A 19,335-nucleotide genomic window follows, 5' to 3' on the forward strand; every position below is an offset into this window, starting at 1 on the left:
TAACAGAATCCACCCACTGAATCCCAGTGAATGAACACTCACCCAAGGGGGCCACTTGAAAAATCCTTATTTTGCCAAAAATGGTATTCAGTGGGAAAAGGTGCAAACATTCAAACATAATATGAAAGCATTCTATTAAAATTCTATTTTAACTTCTTAAATATTCACTTAGGGTAATTCTAAAAGAAAGGTTTTTGTTGTTATTTTAAGCCAGGTACTACCTTCATGGCTGGGTCTGGAATCTAAACAAAATGAGACAAAAGATACCCATGCCTCACCTTGACCTCTATGCAAAGATTCAAAGAAATCATGTCGGGTGAAGTGAGCTTCCTCCTGACTATTGGCATTGGCAGACCCAGACAGAGGGCAGAATGCCCGGCTCATTTCCAGCCCGGGGCCCTCTCTGCCTGTCAACTGAGTGCAGTTCAAAGAATATAATTTAATGTCTTTGATTTCCACTTGCAGACGGTCACTTCTGGATTCATCATCTCCTGCCACAAAATTCTGGATGAAGATCTGTCCCAAGTGTCCTACCAGCAACTCGGGACTGCCAGGCTTCCGAGGGATGGAAACCACTGGTGATTCAATGTTTATGTTCAAGATGAGCTTTACGGTGTCAGAATGAGACGCTCCTAGGCCAAACCCATATGGTTCATTTTCTTCTAAGAAAAAGGAGTCCCGGGCCTTCCTGGGAGTTTCAAAGAGCGACACCATCTCACTGTACTCGGCTGTCTTAGTGGCTAGGACCGTGGTGACTTTGGTGGCTGCGCTTTTCAGCATACTTCGAAAATTTTCTTCCAGCTCATCCATGGACAACGTCAGCTCCTTCAAGAATTTAGCGGAGTGGTTGTAATGCAAGGAGGCCATCTTGAGGTTGAGAAAACATTCCTGTTTAGATTTCTCAACAAAGGTGAAACTCAGAGCATCAGTGAGGGCTGTGTCTTCCATTCTGACAAATACAGATTCATAGAAGCCAATATCACTGATGATATTTTCATAGCCTACGGAATTTCCAATGCTGACAACGTATTGGTTCTTAACATTCTCCTGTGTCAAATCCATAAGCTGCAAACAGCCGAGAGAACCATTCATATCAAATGTGTTGCCCATGGAGACATTAACTTTGGTGCCACCTATACTTGCTGTTGCAATCTTTCTGCCATATTTCTCTCCATTAGCCATTCCCACCGTCCGAAGGAGCAGCAGGTTAAGTCTGTGGATTTCCACCGCAACCTCTGTGTTTTGTTCATATGTAGATTGGTAAGTTCCCTGTTCCCTAAAGCTTCTTTCAAAATCAGTCATTAAAGGTTGAGGACTCAATTCATCTTTTTCCTTGGGAAAAGATTTTTGAAGAAAACCAATCAGCTCCACAATTGTCTCTGGATTTAGGATGATATCCAAATTATTCACCTGCAATGAAATCACCTGAAGAGTGCTATCCAAATTCATGGACGGGCACTCTGAACTCACAAACTGATATTCCAGTTTTATGAGGGACTCTTGTTCTTTGGTGAGAACTCTGTCCAGAGAAATACTAGTGGCTGACTGGTTGTTCCGTGTGGCAGCACTCGTGAGGTGGGCCACGTTGGACCCAGAGACGGGAGACTGGGCCCTGCTGTCCCGGAGGCTTCCTGTTGGGATATCAAAGCTCAAGTTCTTGTGGGAGGCCATCAAAAGGTCAAAATCAGCGCCATATGTCTGCATGGTGTCCACCAGGAGCAAACCATGAACAGTGAGGGAGACCTCAGCATCATAAGGCCTCTTCACAAAGTGAGCATTGGTGCCAAACACCTTGAGCACAGAGATGTACCGGCCATTGCTCTCAACACCAAGCTGCATGCAATTCACCTTAAACTCCGCCAGGAGGAGCTGTGACTCCACCAAGACCTCCCGAGTATGCTGCTCCAACATCACAATGCTCTGGGTCAAGTTCATCACGGAGTCTTGCAAACTTCCCCGCTGTCCCCCTTGGGGAAAAATCTTCTCCTTCATCTGAGAGTCAAAAGTCTTCGTTTCTGGGGTGGTCAGGAGAGCAAAACAATTCTTCAGAGCAGATATTTTATCTTCATTGATGTGGATCTTCAGGTCTGGTAGGTTGCCTGAGAGGACAGCTCCAGGGTACTTGGGATCTGATGTATAAATCAATCGACGTTCTAACTGGAGGTGAACGTTGAATTTCTCGACCACGTGGGTCGGTCCCACGTCAATATCCTGGACATGCTTCCAGTTGTCCTTCACACGTCCAACCATGATCTGCAGGTCGAGAAAGGACAGGGAGTACCTCTCGTACATCTTCGTGCTCATTAGATGTGCTTGAAGCTGCTCTTCACTGAACTTGACTCCAGAAAATGGAGGTGTTTTCTCCCCATTACTGCTGCTAGTCTCGGGAGGTGGGGTATTAGGAGGTGTGGCAAGAGGGGTCTTATATTCATCATCACTGAACTGATTCTCTTCCAATGCTGACCCATCCCCATTCTTCCTCTTGGAGTCATCTGCAGATGAAAACAGAAGATTTAAAGTACATGTCAGCTCTTGCCTTCCTCCTCCATTTAATGTAATAATTAAGAAAAGTAGAGAAGAGTCGGACACGACTTAAGAGACTGAACAACAACAAGAAAGAAGCAACAGCCCTGATTTAAAAAATAAATGGATGAAAACTCTAAGCATAGTATTCTGTATTTCCCATGTATTCAGAGTGAACTTATCTACTGATTGGGAAATCAAAACACGAAGAGTAAAAGTTCATGGAACATGAGGAAAGATGGAGACCTGCTAACATAGGAACACATGTCAGGGTGCAGAAGCCAACAATGCCCTCTGGTCACTGTCCCCCCGCCCCCCAACATCGGAGCTGCACTGCAGGAGCTGCCATCACCAACCCTCCTCATTTGTTTACTTTTTCCTGTATTCATCTATGTGTTCGTTTTGTTCCCCCAACTAGGAGGTTCCAAAAGAACAGAGGTTTCCTCTGCCTTCCTCAACACAATACCCGAGTGTTAGATCAGCACTTGGCGCGCAGTAATTGCTTCATATGTCAAGTTTCCAGTCCCAAATTCACTCAACCCCTCACTTCTGCGCCTGAGCAGTGTCACAACAACTACAAAAACACATCCCTGGGTTTGGTCACCTGTGTCTCTGTCACATTAGTGTTTTATAAATCCAAGTAGGTACTCTCTGCAGTTGTGTGATCCTTTTCTTCGGATGTAATTCCCTTTTCACACCCGCTTAGGGCCAAGCTCATACCAGCCAAAGAGTAGAAACAATCAAATGTCCACCAACTGATAAGTGGATAAATATTATAAAATGTAGTATATCAATACGAGGGGACATCATTTAGCCACAAACAGAAATGAAGTATTAATAACATGCTACAGGGCTTCCCTGGTGGTTCAGATGATGCAGGAGACCAGGGTTCAGTCCCTGGGTTGGGAAGATCCCTTGGAGAACAGAATGGCTATCCTCTCCAGTATTCTTGCCTGGAGAATTCATTCCATAGACAGAGGAGCCTGGAGGGCAACAGTCCAAGGGGTCAAAGAGTCGGACACAACTAAGCGACCAATACTTTCATTTTCCCTTCTTTCACAAAATGAATAAACCTTGAAAACACTGAGCTAAGTGAAAGAAGTCATACATAAAAGGTCTCATATTACATGATTCTATTCACATGAACTGTTCAGAACAGGCAAATAAACAGAGATAGAAAGATTAGTGGTTAGCAAGGGCTAGGAGAGGTGGTAATAGAGATATGGGTCTAGAATGTCTTCTTGGGACAACGAAAATGTTCTGAAATTAGCTAACAGTGAGAACTGTACCATTTTATGAATACACCAAAAACAACTGAATTGTGTATTTTCAAATGGATCTCAATAAAACTATTACAGAAAAAAGTTTCAAGTTAACTTTGGAGCCTAGAAATGTTAAATAAACTTCTTTTTAAGCTTTACGTGGTTCAGTGAGAGAGAGAGATCAATCTGCCAAGATATGCCTTTATTACTTCACATTCACACTGTACCTTGGGTGTTGGTCAACAGCATTCTTCCTAGATCCACAACAACCAACACAGGATTCTTGAACTTAAAGTCATCAGGAAATATCACTTGAGGGGCAGAAATGTCCAGTCGCACAGTCCACCGTTTACTCTCCTCCTATAAAAATAGAATCAAGCACAATTAAATAGCCTTGAACTACAACAGCTAAGAGAGGGCTGGAGCTCAAGCCTCCCTGAAGGTCACACTAGGCTCACAGGATGACCTAATGGTCTATAGTATTAAAGCAAAAAAACATTTAAGACAAAAGTGGATCCAAATGCTTAAGGATATGAGACATTACCACAGGCAAATGGCTGAAGTGGGAGAGAAAAATGTGCAAATTACTGGTGTGGGGGTTGCTTGCTCTTTGATTCTGATGATCGACGGTTTAAGAAAGGTCTTATTTCTAAAGACTTAATACTCGAAAAGTACTGTAGAAATTATAGAATTCAAATAAATGAGAAATCCAAATATTTTTATTTATTCATGGACATTGCTAAGCACAAACTTTCAGGCCAAAATATCTTACAGAAAAACATACGCTTTGACATTTGAAATATAAAAAATAGACCAATTCATGAATTTGTTAATGGCTCTTCCCATGAATTTGTTATATAAATTAGCTAATTTATATAAATATTATCAAAGATTATATACAGTAACAAATTAACAATTTATGTATTTTTTTCAATTTATTTATTTTAATTGGAGGAACAATTACAATACTGTGATGGTTTTTGCCATATATCAATGTGAATCAGCCATAGGTATATATGTGTCCCCTCCTTCCTGAACTCCGTCCCACCGCCCTCCTCATCCCACCCCTCCAGGTTGTCACAGAGCAACAGCTTTGGGTCCCCTGGGTCATATATCAAACTTGCACTGGTTATCTGTTTTACATATGGTAATGTGTATGTTTCAATATTATTCTCTCAAATCATCCTACCTCGCCGTCTCCCACTGAGTCCAAAAGTCTGTTCTTTATGTCTGTGTCTCTTTTGCTGCCCTGAACGTAGAACTGTCAGTACCATCTTTCCAGATTCCATCAGTTGAGTTCAGTTCAGTCACTCAGTCATGTCCGACTCTTTGTGACCCCATGAATCACAGCATGCCAGGCTTCCCTGTCCATCACCAACTCCCGGAGTTCACTCAGACTCACATCCATCGAGTCGGTGATGCCATCCGGCCATCTCATCCTCTGTCGTCCCCTTCTCCTCCTGCCCCCAATCCCTCCCAGCATCAGTCTTCTCCAATGAGTCAACTCTTCGCATGAGGTGGCCAAAGTACTGGAGTTTCAGCTTCTGCATCAGTCCTTCCAAAGAACACCCAGGGCTGATCTCCTTTAGAATGGACTGGTTGGATCTCCTTGCAGTCCAAGGGACTCTCAAGAGTCTTCTCCAACACCACAGTTCAAAAGCATCAATTCTTCGGTGCTCAGCTTTCGCATCCATACATGACCACTGGAAAAACCATAGCCTTGACTAGACGGACCTTTGTTGGCAAAGTAATGTCTCTGCTTTTCTTATCTAGGTTGGTCATAACTTTCCTTCCAAGGAGTAAGTGTCTTTTAATTTCATGGCTACAATCACCATGAAGTGATTTTGGAGCCCAAAAAAATAAAGTCTGACACTGTTTCCCCATCTATTTCCCACGAAGTGATGGGACCAGATGCCCTGATCTTCGTTTTCTGAATGTTGAGCTATAAGCCAACTTTTTCACTCTCCTCTTTCACTTTCATCAAGAGGCTTTTTAGTTCCTCTTCACTTTCTGCCATAAGAGTGGTGTCATCTGCATACCAGATTCCAAAGATATGCCTTAATATACAGTATTTATCTTTCTCTTTCTGACTTACTTCACTCTGTATAATAGGCTCTAGGTTCATCCACCTCATTAGAACTGACTCAAATGCATTTCTTTCCATAGTTGAGTAATATTCCATTGTGTGTATGTACCATAACTTCTTTATCCATTTTTCTGTCAAAGGACATCTAGGTTGCTTCAATGTCCTAGTTATTGTAAATATATAATTTATACATTTTATATATACTATATAAATATATAATATAATATGATTTATATAACTACATGTTGTAATAGTAACATTTGGTAATTATATGTAGTAGCAAAAGCTAATTTATATAAATGCCATGAAAGAGAAACCTCTTGGTCTAAGATAATCAGAAGTACTAAATGTTGTTATTTGTGTTGAAATACATCCAAAAACAAAAACACAGGACAAATTCTGCATCCCATACTACAAACCCCTAAGTGTTTCCCCCGAACATCTCTGCCATCCCTTACACTCCCAGCTGGCTCTGCACCAACTACAAGCCACCCGCTGAGTGGTACACCTACTGCTGCGTCTGAGCAGCGCATCCCCAGGCCACAGGGCCAGAAGCTCAGTTTAGCTGGACTGTTGAGATGTTTCTTGGCTCACCCTGTGCACAAGCATCCTCATGTCAGCTGGGCACTCAGCATCACAAAGTGATCATCACTCCCAGGAATCAAAACTGGGATATCGGGCTTCCCTGGTGAACCAGTGGTTAAGAATCCTCCTTGCAATTCAAGGGACACTGTTTCAGTTCCTGGTCCGGGAAGATCCCACATGCAGCGGAGCAACTAAGCCCGCGAGCCACAGCTACTGAGCCCACACACCTAGAATCCGTGCTCCACAACAAGAGAAACCACTGCAATGGGAAGCCCGTGCACCACAACAAAGAGTAGACCCTGCTCGCCTCAACTGGAAAAAAACCCACATGCAGCAACAAAGACCCACCACAGCCAAAAAAGTAAACAAACAAATCTTTAAAACAAAAAATTACTGGGGCATCATTCCAATTGTTTTTCTTCTGATAATAGTAAGTAAAAGGGGATGTTCTTAATTGAAATATTAACAAAATGTCAGGTCTAGAAAATGGAACAAAGACAAGTCTTGGGAATGTTCTAAGATGGAAACAAGGAAGAAATAATATATGATCTAGTCTCAGTCATTTGTTTTTATTTATTACAACCTAACTGTAAAAGACATGGGATTTCATTTTTTGCTAGCTAAGAAGTATTTCGTAGATTCCGTTTACTTATCAGTGTAACTGATACAAGCATGACTCTCTACTGTAGATAAAGAACTTCCCAGAAAGAATGCCTTCCTCTTCCCCACCCTCCAAAAGGAGCATTCGTTATGTCCACTTACAATGAAATCACCCACTAGCAATCGGTCAAGAGTCTGTCGGATTTCCGCCTTGGTCTGCATCTTCAGTCTGTTGTACTGTCTTCGTGCAGCTTCAGCCACTCTCAACTCAAGTTCAGATTGATAACCAAAACCTGCAAGATTGGAAATATCCAAGAGTCTTCTTATGGTTGGATGAAAGAACGCGCTGCAACATCTACTCTCACCAGGAATTCACCAAAGCTAAAAAACAGTCTGTACAACAAGAGTTCCTTATTCCAGCCTGAGCTGGGGTACAGGAATGTGGCCAAGACAGTGAGGGACAGCCATGCAGAGAAAGGTTAAGTACATAAGAGATGGGTATCTAAGTAACTATTAGATAACTATTAGAATTTCTAGAATCATTTTCTGAAAGATTCTAAACTATTATATTTCAAAAACCTTAAAAGCATGATCATTACTGAAAGGGAATCTAGGAGGATTTGCCTTCTACATTCTATCAGTGTCAGAGCAATGAAGCCAAGACATTTATGGTCACCGTCTACATGAAAGGGGCTTCCCAGAGGGCTCAGTAGTAAAGGACCCACCTGCCAATGAAGGAGACATGGATTCAATCCCAGGAGGGGGAAGATCCCCTAGAGGAAGAAATGGCAACCCACTCCAGTATCCTTGCTTAGAAAATTCCAAGGACAGAGGAGCCTGGTGGGCTGCGGTCCATGGGATCGCAAAGAGCAACTAAGCCTGCACGCACATTCATGTACATGAAAAGACTCAAAAACTGGATCAAAAACTAAAAAAACTCTTATGAAAGGGGAGTGACGGATATTTAGGAAAGCACTACTGTTTTATCGATTTCTCTATCAACAGAATTGTTTCTTTTGCACATACTGTCTCAAATCTTTTTGGAAGACTAAGGCAGACATATGTAAAACAGTGATGACACAGAAGAGTCCAATGATGACCTCCACAGTATTTATTGCTGCACCAAACAAGTAAAACAGACCACTGATCCTGTCATCTGGGAGGAAATTCTTGAACATTCCTCCTAAATTCTCTGGCCTAAAATATCCTGGGTAGCCAAGGAAACCACTGTCATAATAGATGGAAAGTATTTTAAATGCATGCTAAATGAAGACAAAGAAAGAAAAAATATTAAGTCATTGATTCCTCTTGGAAGAGCAACTTTCCAAGGATATTCACTTTGATTCAATATTGAAGGACAACCTTCCACTTACTCTCAGGCCTTTTCTGCCACTACCAGGTCACCAGAATAATAACCCTTGTCCCAGAAGTGACAACAAAGAGGTCATTAGAAAGTAACATAATCAAACAAAAAAGTTAACCTGAGGTATGAACCTTTCCCTTGTAGAAAAAGTCTGCTACTTTTTTAATAGCCTGGGGATTATATATGATGTTCAAGGGCCTCGTGCTGACATTCAGCCGCCTCTCAAAATGGCTGTGCACTGGATTTCTCTCATACAGCATCTCAAAAACCGGGTCATCTGGGTCTGCAGCTAGAGGAAAAGAACCAGAGGGGAAAAAAAAAATAAATAGAACACAGCAAAACAATCACCTTATTCTTTATAACTGGCAAAGAATTCTGAGGAAAAAAAAGACATTTCCTCAATTATTTTCCAATTAAGTCTCATTTTCAAAAGCTTTATAAAATAGAGAGCCTAATAAGGACAGCCTCTAGGTATCAACAGGACTCCTCAAGGCTGGGTTGTTGTATTCACTCCCATCACGGAACCCGAGACCTGGAGGCCTTGTGAGTTGCCCCAGTCACTCACCAGTCAAGGAAGAGCACAGTGGGGTCTCTAAGTCAGATAAGTATCCACACAGCAAACCCCTGGGCACAAAACAGGACTCACTCCCTCTCTGACCGCTGACTAAGACTACTGATCTGTAATCATTGCATTTTTAAGGATGAATTTAAGTACATATGACAGTTTACCAGGATAATGATGGCTTCTGTCTGCAGATGCTGTTTGGAGTCCAAAAGACTGGGAGACTCTGCCAACTTCCTTTTGCTGATGAACACACACAAAACACACAAGGGTCAGGGTGAGAGCGGCCAATTCACCATGCACACATTCTCTCCCATCTTCCCCTTTGACATCACTCTCACTTAGCACGGCCGAATCAAAACTCATGTGACACCAGGGGATGCAGACCTGGAGGCCGAGCCCTCCAGTCTGTGCCTTCCCCAGCCTGTACAGGCAGCGTGTCGCTCTGCACTCGGCACTACATGAACTACTGCTCAACGAGGACTGGACGTGCACAGCTTTTCACACTTTTATTCTGCCCTCCCACCCTATCACCAACCCCCCAAGCCGAAAAGTTATGGGAAGCATAATAAGGAGCTAAAGATTCAACTCTTCTGATTATATCTTTGCCAACTCAGTAAGATCAAAGATCTTCTTGTCTAAGAAGAATATTGTATATTAAAAGTACACATATAGAGAAAACTTGAAGTGGTTCTTCTGTAACTCTAGAGAGAGAAGTCCTATCGGTGACTAAGGATCAGAATGCATGAAAATCACTGTCAAGATACAGAGGAAATTCAAACACTGACCCTGAAATACAGGAAATAGTCATGCAGTTAGCATTTTCTTCCAAATCCAGGCAACTATTCTAAGGTGGCTACAACACCAGGTGGGGGGAAGCCACTGTCATAAATCCCACCAACACATGGTAACAAAATCAAAAAACTTATCTAACTCTAGTTATATTCTGATCAGCGTGTCTCTCTCAAAATGATCAAATATCGGAACGAATCAAGTTAATACCACTAATTGCTTGCCTAAAACAGATGGCAATTCACCAACACCCTGGATCAATCATACAGCTATACGTACTGGATTAGGGAAGACCAGAAGAGGAAACATGGTTCCTTCCGTAGCCAGGTCTCGCAGAAAGAGTCCACCCAACCGGACTAAGAGCAAGGAGGAGTTTCTTCGAGGAAGAGATTCTGCTAGAAGTTTTACACCTACAGAAGATAAATGTTAAGAGCTGATACTATGCCATCATAACCTTAAGTATTCTCAAAGTGTTAGATATAATATTTTATAGTGAACTATCAGATAGAACTATTTCTCCTTCGAATTGGAACAAAATAACCCTATCTACATATCTATATGCCTACTTTTGTTCAGTTCAGTTGCTCTGTCGTGTCTGACTCTTTGCGACCCCATGGACTGCAGCATGCCAGGCTTTCCTGTCCACTGACATAAATCTGTAAGGAATATCAGAAGCTTTCCAACACAATGAATTTTAAACAGAGCACTTCTTAATTTAGTTCAAACAATCTGCTAGTTCACGCTAAGTTTATGACTTCTCAGCTCTCAAGATTACAAAGTCAAAGCCAGTCAAAAACTGGCTTTTTTTTTGGTCACTTGCCTTTAAACTACTCACAGACCTCAGATAAGTGCCTATTTTATGAACTACAATAAATCTATTTGTGAGAAGACATAACTAACATCTGGGCATTTATTTACGTACTTTCAATTCAAATCCACAAAAAGAAGTCAAAAATTTTTCATTATTTGCAGATTCCATATTTGCGAATTCACCTACTCACTAAAATTTACTATAACCCCAAAAATAATACATTCACAGTGCTCTGCAGACATGTACAGAGCAGCAAAAAATTCAAGTCACCTGAAGTGCGTGTTTCCAGCTAAAGTTGAACAAGGCAACACTCTGCCTTCTTGTTTCAGCTCATACCAGTGCCCTTATCATGACCTAATTAGTGGCAATTTTTGGCATTTTTGTGCTTTTTGTTTTAGTGATTTCACTGTTTAAAAGGGCCCCCAAGCACAGTGCAGGAGCACTGTGTCTTAGAGAGGAAATACATGTAGTAGATAACCTTCACTCAGACATCAGTTACAGTGTCAGTGTCGCTGGCCATGAGATCCATTAACAAATCAACAACATGTATTAAATAAGGTGTCATCAAACACACACAGAGAACAACATTATGTATTGATCCACTGATGAATGTGATCACCAAATGCTTACAGACAACCTAACCTCGTGCTCCCCCAGGGGCCATGACTCAGTACCCATGGCAACTTTCTACAACAGAACTACCGCAAATACCGAGACTCAAGTGGACACTGGTGTCTGGGGAGATAGAGAGCATCAGGAAGCATCTTGGGGGCAGCACCTGAAAACTCAAGCTGCATGAAAGCACTCTGGTTCATCTGGGGAGCCCCTTGCTCCTGGTGCAGCAGAGTCACAGTCCCTCGCTGCAGCTGCAAGTTCAGTTTCGCAAAGACGTGGTCTCGCTTTGTGTACGTGTTCATACAAGAGGCATCCGCAGTAGGGTCAAAAAACTCCTCGGAGCCTGAACATGAGAAAGAAGAGGCTTTAAGAAAACACATGGGAAAGTTTAAAAAGCACTGATGGCAGTCTCAATGATATGACATAACATCTGCCTTTTAGGAAAGAACTCCAAAGTCATGGGTGACTTTTATTCACCAACATGAAACGACTCTAACTGCCTTATAAGGGCTCTGATCAACTTATTGTCAAATGAGGGGCAATGTCAAATTCATGACAAACTACAGCATAAGGCAGCAATGCCCAACACAGTGCAATGCTCTATACACTGCACTGTCCACATGGTGGCCACTAACCACAAGAGGCTCTGAGCACTGTGGCTCATGTGGCTAACCAACTGAGGAAGTGAATTTTTTATTTTATCTGAATAAATTTAAATAGCCATTTGTGACTGCGGCTACCATACTGAACAGCCTGGGTCTAAAGGGTGACTCTGGACTGGTATTCAAGCCCTCAGGGTTTCAAACTTTTTTTACTGGATCAGATTCTCTTAACAGTCACTGCCACTCAGATCTGTTTGAAACCATGTAAATATTCAAATTCAGTAATGGAGTTGTAAACGAAGTATCTCTTAAAACCTACTCTCAGGCTTCGCTGAGGTCCAGGAGTAAAGAATCTGCCTGCCAATGCAAGAGACACAGGCCTGATCCCTGGTCTGGGAAGATCCCACATGCTGCAGAGCAACTAAGCCCATGGGCCACAACCACTGAGCCTGTGCTCTAGAGCCCAGGAACTGGAACTACCGGGCCCACGTGCCACAACTACTGAAGCCCACGAGTCGAAACTAGAGAAAAGCCCACACAGCAACAAAGGTTCAGCACAGCCAAATATAAATAAAGAAAATTATTTTTAAAAAAACCTCTCTCTGCCTCTATAAACATGAGACGAACTGTTACAAATGTCTACCTTTTTTTTTTTAATTTGAAATATACCACGGGCCAGTTTCCCAAATAATAGGTGAACCATGAACCAAGTGTCTCCCTTCACTGTAATCAAGAAGGACACATGAAAGCCAGCTCCCGCCTTACCCAGGATCTCCTCCGGAGTCCACTGCTCCTGCGGCTCCGCCATCAGGCCCTCCACTGGCTTCCCTTCAGGGCTCTGCTGCCCGTACCAGCCACCCCAGCCGGGAAACCAGGACTGAAGGTACTGCAGCATCCCGCTGCCTCCCCCGGGGCCTGGGTCTCCAGGAGAGTCTCCCAGAGGATCCAGCTGAGGCTCCCGTAGGCTCTGTGTCAATCAGAAATGAGTACACATGAGGACCAAAGAGACAGGGCATGAGGTGCCACTCCTTGCTCTCTGTGCCCCCAGAAGCACTCAGCACGCTGCGTGTGACACAGCTTCTCTCGGAGGGTCTCCTACCTCTGCCAGTTCTTCCTGCTTGTGAAACCGTTCATGCACCAGTTCACGCAAAATCTTCAGTTCCTCAAAGCTCTGCTCCTCTTCAATCCGATACATTTCCTCCTGTTCGGGTGAAGAAAACAGGTGTCAGGGCTGCAGAGAAAGTGGACACCATCATGAACCCATCCAGTACTAAAGGAACCCACCTGGCCCCCAGTGTTTCCAATGCTTCCAAGGCCCAGAAACCATGAAGATAAACAGTGAGTTCCATAACTGCTAAGCTTCTGGTTCAAACAGCTTTTCCGTATAACCCCGGTAGACCCTACCTGTACTCTGAGACTAACGGGAAGTGCAGAGAGAGCAGAGTGGTACTGAGTTGTTAACAGGTACATGAAGGACAAGTGTTGCTGGACTAGCCCATCTTTGCTCCGCAAAGGCAGTTTACAAAGTGCTTAACATGGCGTTACCTCAACTGATTCAAGTTGGTGGCTGGTTGTTAACCTTCCCGAGTCAGAGGAGGAAACTAAGGACCTAGTTTACAGAGTAAGTGTGCAGGCCTCCAGCTTCTTTATGTTTCATGTGGGACATTAGCAAGGAAGTGGTCATTTTCATTCATTTCATGCTAATTAGGAAAGAATAACAGTGGCCAGCGACACACAAAGATGTGGAGCAAAGTGGAGTCAGCTCTCCTAAGCTGTTTCTTGAAAGTGAAAGTTGTTAGTCGCTTAGTGGTGTCGGACTCTGCGTCCCTATGGACTATAGCCCACCAGGCCCCTCTGTCTATGGGATTCTCCCGGCAAGAATACTGACTGGAGTGGGTTGTCATTCCCTGCTCCAGCGGATCGTCCCAACCCAGGGATGGAACCTGGGTCTTCTGTACTGCACGTGGATTCTCTACCATCTGAGCCACCAGGGAAGCCTTACACCCTGCCACTAAGGAAAAGGAGATTATACACGTTTACTTGTTCACCTCAGTTGTAATTCAGATTTTCCCTTGCTCCATGTCTTTCCCTATGCCTTTAAGAAAACTATCTGAAACAAAAGGTCTGGTTTATTCCATCCTTTTATTAAGGCTTCTATGTCAGTAACCATGCCTGACACTCATGAAAGAAGCACTAGCAGAGTGGGTCATACCTCAGGGTGCTGGCAAGATAGGTGAGAACACCCAAGGATGCACTATTGCCACTGGTTACCACAATGGGGTGCTCTCACAGGATGAATGTGTTCCCCCAATATGTGCATGTTGAGGCCTTAACCCTCAACGTGACAGGATCTGAAAGTGGAGCCCATGGGAGGTGAACAGGTTTAGATGAGGTGATGAGGACAGGACCATCATTATGGGACTAGTTCCCTTGTAGGAAGGGAAAGACAAACAGCTCTCTCTCTGCCCAAGAAAGGCCAGGTGAGCACACAGGGAGAAGGCAGCTGCCCATAAACCAGGAAGATGGTCTTCCCCAAGAACCAAATCTACTGGCACCTCGATCATGGAATTTCAGCCTCCAGAACTGTGAGAAGTAAACATCCACCATTTAAAGCGCCCCACCCTGTGGAATGTTGTTATAGCAGCCCAAGCTAAGACAGGTGCTGCTGCTGCTGCTAAGTCGCTTCAGTCATGTCCGACTCTGTGCGACCCCAGAGACGGCAGCCCACCAGGCTCCCCCGTCCCTGGGATTCCCCAGGCAAGAACACTGGAGTGGATTGCCATTTCCTTCTCCAATGCATGAAAGTGAAAATTGAAAGTGAAGTCGCTCAGTCGTGTCTGACTCTTAGCGACCTTAGGACTGCAGCCTACCAGGGTCCTCCACCCATGGGATTTGCCAGGCAAGAGTACGGAGTGGGGTGCCATTGCCTTCTCCGAAGACAGGTGCTAAACGGATGCTTAGAAATGTTTACTAACGAGAGTTAATTCAGACAATCCCCAGGCCAAAATTACTCTAAATTGCTATTACAAAAACTGATGCTCACAAAACCGAAACAAATCAAGGAGGAAAACACTCCCCACTGCCCTTCCTGAGGAGACAGAGGAGACAGACTGGAACTAGAGGAAGCTCCAGGCGTGGAGCTTCCTGCAGGTCTCTGGTCCTGCAGGTACTGAAACTGGAGCTGGCCTTCCCCTTGCTGCACACCCTCGGCCTACGCTCTACCCCTAAAACTCCAGAGTCCATCGAATCAGTCAGGATTAGGAAAAATGTGAAGAAAAGAGTTAGGATCAGGTGTTTGACACAAGTGACTAGATGCAGAGTCTCTCTGGGCCTTGCACAGAGAGCCAGGAGACCTGGCGGGACCATGGCCCCTTTTCCTTCCTCCCAGCCCATGGGCCAGCTCCCCTCTAGCAACAGAAGGTGGAGAAAGCTTCCTGCAGAGGCAAAACCCAGCCTTCTAAGTAGCTCTCACCCTAGTAAGGCCAACTTTATCCTAAAAGACTACGATCCCAAACAAAGACTTTTATTTCTTCACAGACTCCATTTTCTTCAGTCTTGAAGAGACATTCTTACCCTCTGAGTGGAGATGAGAAACGTGAGACAACACCCCTTACCTTGTCATCTGCAGACAGCAAGCCTCCTCTCAACGTGGTGAAGTACTTGTCGGTATAAGACACGGCGTCACGGGCCCGGCCCAACAAGAAGCCCCATGTGCAGCGCTTCCTCTGCTCCCGGATCTCATGCAGGTTGGCATTCAAAGCGAAATACCACCACTCTCGGCAGCTGAAACATTTCATAGCCATCTAGTTACTTACAGCAAAAGCAATGAAAATGCTATCAACCCAAGGTGATCCACAGCACACTACTCCCATTCTGGATATCTCTTGTCAGCCACCACTTTATGCTTCAAATTCAAATAATGTTAGGCTAACTTCAACCTGTGGGGAAAGCTAATCCACTACATCCTCGATGGATACACCAATAATAGTACATTACTCAATTGGTCTGAATGACCCATGACATCAGCCTCTCCCACTGACAGACAATCAAGTGATGGCTTTACAGTAAATCCCATTGTAAGATAATCAGCAAGGATTTGACTGTTAAATGGAAGACTTCAGGAAAGACTGGATATACACAGGACCTTTAAAAAAGGTTTAATATATTGACTGGTCAAGTTGAGCACATCTACATGAAAACATTTATTTATCCTATGTGCTTGGTAAGTCACTTCAGCCATGTCTGACTCTTTGTGATGCTTTGGACATTTATGCTATAGATGTCATCAAGTGTATTACATAAATGCTGACTAAGCTGGTTAGGAGAAAAGATACAAGGGAGTAGGTTCAAGAGTGCTACAAACTATTTACCACACAGTCAGATCCCACCAGAGCAAGGCTAGTCTCCTTGCTACATGAGACTGAGTTGTTGCTCTTATTCAGTTGCTAAGTTGTATTCCACTCTTTGCAACCCCATGCAAAAATACTAGACAGGGTTGCCCCATGCAAAAATACTAGACAGGGTTGCCATTTCCTTCTCCCAGACCAGCGATCGAACCCGAGTCTCCTGTGTCTCCTGCACTGGGCTGGCAGATTCCTTACCACTGAACCACCAAGGAAACCTACCTGAGACTGAGAGGACCTTCTAAATTCCACTATGCTTGACCTAAGAGTAAACCCGTGACACCAGAGATACACAATAGCATAATAACAATGATAACAGAAATGGCATTTTAAAAACCAGAAAAATCAACTATACTTTCATCTTCAACCACGTGAAAAAGACAGTGAGACACATTTCTGATCTATATACAAAAAAGAACATGCTAGAAAATGCATTCCACACACAACACTTAATTGACAAGCCTTACTTCTCAGACACGGCCACTTTGGGTTTCCATTTTCGGAACTTCACCTGCCTCTCCTTTCGCTCCAGCTCCTTGAGGAATTCCATGATTTGCCGGTACTGCAGCTTTTTATTAGAAGTTAAGCAGTACAAGGTTAGAACTGGTTTATTTCTTTTGCTCAGTAAAGACATTACACATCACAGGGACAAGTCATACTAGTCAACCCAGTGAGCTGAAATCCAGTGCCAACTGCAAGACCAAACTCCAGCACTATGCAGCATGTCTCTCTGAACACTATCAGCTAAGTACACAGATCCACTGGCTCTCTTATGCTCTTCGTTCAGCACTTAAAAACATCAAATCAAACTAACCTGAGACACACCCAACCCAAACGTATAAAGACAGTGGGTTCTGCATCCACCATAGCTTGGTCTCATGCGCACTTCCTTTCCCACGAGGGGACCCTTCATCAACACCCCAGTTACCAGCAGACAGTGACAGGAAGGTGGAGGGTACCTGAGAGAGTTTCAAGGGAATGGTTTCCAGGTGAATATCACATTCGATTCGGGGAGTGTGCCGAGAGCGCAGAGGCTCTTTGGAGCAGTTTCTCTTCAGAAGAGCAGATGCACACACGGGCTCCAAGATGTAGTGATGGTCACGACTCTCCATGCTCCTGTCCATGGCCTCCTGAGTGTCACAAGGATGGCTGTCATTACAGCAGATGTTTCCCAGATCGAGTCACCTGGTGCACTGTTGTCTAATCTACAGCATATGACATCAGAACCCAAAAGCAGGAGAAAACTGGGAATCTAAAGCTCTTCAGCATTTTTAAATTTGTATTTATATTGCTTACAGGTAATACATTCACACAGTTTAAAATTTTAAAGGCAAAAAAAGTGAAATCTCTCCTTCCTACTCCTTCTTTCAGTCACCCAGGTACCCTATTCTGAGGCAACCAATGACACCAGTTTCTTACATATTCCACCAGAAGCATTCTGTACAGATTCAGGCAAATGCATAACTTTTTGATTTTTAAAACCAGTCTTACACAGAAGGTACACATGCTTTTTTACCCTAGTTTTTGAGACTTAATACTGTGTTTTAGAGACTATTATGTATTCATTATAAAGATCTCTGCCCTTTATTTTTTATAGATGCATACTCTTCTACTGTATGAATGCACAGCATTTATTTAATCAAATTGGCAAAACAAAAACCATTCTGTACAACAGCATGCAAGGATAATCGTGGTTGAGGGAAATATGAGAACTTTCTCTCCATTTCACTTAAAACCACCTACAATTTCTTCACAAAAAGATTAAACTGAGATTTTCTCTAAATATCCTTCACAAATGGTAATATTTTACATCCAATGATTTACAATGACATTCTAAGTATTCTTAAAGGAATGCCACCAAAGGTGAAATTTCAACATAAAACATAGTAAGAAATCTCTTCTTAAGAGTCACTGAAAACCTGGGTGTACACTGGTGGCCAAGAGAGCAGAGAACACTAGTACGTTAGGTGCATGCAGCTGAACACCATCCAACAGAAGTATACACAGCAACACTGGTAAATCTTAAAAACGGAGCTTTAAATGAAAAAAAGAAAACAAATCTATAATACACTATGAATGTAAAACATACACAAATCCCTATATATTTTTTAGAGTTACAGACATAGCAAGTACCTCAAGAAAACACACTCATACATACTCAACAATGGATGCCAAGGAGGGAAAGCAGGTGGGAACAGGAACAGAGACACAGAGAACAAAACCCTACATGGCCGTGATCCTACACACTTTATTGCTGTGCTGTTATAATAGAGCCCTGCCAGAATCATACCTGTAACTCCACCTGAGGCAAATCCCCCAATAAAGTGCAATCGACATCCCAATAGATGCTAAACTCTGCCACATCTAATTGCTTTTTCCGCATTAATTTCTGTACCTGAGGGAAGACAGGGAAGAAAGCATGATTCTTTATTCACGAATCTATTCATTCATTCAACAGGCCATTAGTGACGAATCACACATAGGACACTTTGCAAGGTGCTGAGGTTACAAAACAATGAAAACATGGTTCTGCTCTTAAAGAGTTCAGAATCTAGCTAAATGGAAACACAAACATGTGAACAAATGTAATTAAGCAGAGGAAAGCAGAGGAAGAATATATAAGATGCTACAAGCAAACAACTAAAAAATACCACTGGGCAGATCAGTATCAAAGCCTGTGTATGTTTCAGACAGAGGGTAGAAGGGAAGGTTTGGGACACATTGCAAGGAATGGGGCCAATGACACAATAGGCTCCACTGCTTCAAAGGACAGAGACTACATCTGTGTAACTGAAGCGCTGCGTTCAGGGGTGGGGCAGTACTGGACACATATACCCATACACACAAGGAGGGGCGAGGTACTTGAGTATTGAGAAAAGTAGGTTGGAGTGCTACTAGGTGTACTAGGTTGAAAAGCTCCCCTTGCACCCACAAAATTCGTTGTCCCAAAACCTGTGAGTGGGGGAATTTACTCGGAAATAGGGTCATTGCAGATGTAATCAGATTAAAATAAGGTCATACTAATCAGAGAGGAAAACAAAAAATACCTAGAGAAAATGCAAGCACAACAATCCAAAACCTACAAGATGAAGCAAAAGCAGTTCTAAGAGGGAAGTTTACAGCAATACAAT

At 43.3% G+C, this 19,335-nt stretch overlaps 1 protein-coding gene across 1 annotated transcript in view; it reads right to left on the minus strand.

The window, feature by feature from the left end:
* Nucleotides 1-19,335, minus strand: part of VPS13D (vacuolar protein sorting 13 homolog D) — a 266,036-nt gene that overhangs the window by 224,916 nt on the left and 21,785 nt on the right. The window contains exons 7-19 of the mRNA XM_052654160.1: nt 18,495-18,599; nt 17,164-17,334; nt 16,672-16,772; nt 15,416-15,584; nt 12,901-13,002; nt 12,567-12,768; nt 11,363-11,542; nt 10,053-10,183; nt 9,149-9,224; nt 8,538-8,708; nt 7,219-7,349; nt 4,013-4,145; nt 279-2,492 (exon numbers count right to left, since the gene is read on the minus strand). Of these exons, the coding sequence (XP_052510120.1) occupies nt 279-2,492; nt 4,013-4,145; nt 7,219-7,349; nt 8,538-8,708; nt 9,149-9,224; nt 10,053-10,183; nt 11,363-11,542; nt 12,567-12,768; nt 12,901-13,002; nt 15,416-15,584; nt 16,672-16,772; nt 17,164-17,334; nt 18,495-18,599 (3,886 nt within the window). The remainder of the gene's footprint in view (nt 1-278; nt 2,493-4,012; nt 4,146-7,218; nt 7,350-8,537; nt 8,709-9,148; nt 9,225-10,052; nt 10,184-11,362; nt 11,543-12,566; nt 12,769-12,900; nt 13,003-15,415; nt 15,585-16,671; nt 16,773-17,163; nt 17,335-18,494; nt 18,600-19,335) is intronic.

This window comes from Budorcas taxicolor, chromosome 16 (genome assembly GCF_023091745.1).
Source record: "Budorcas taxicolor isolate Tak-1 chromosome 16, Takin1.1, whole genome shotgun sequence".
Taxonomy (NCBI): domain Eukaryota; kingdom Metazoa; phylum Chordata; class Mammalia; order Artiodactyla; family Bovidae; genus Budorcas; species Budorcas taxicolor.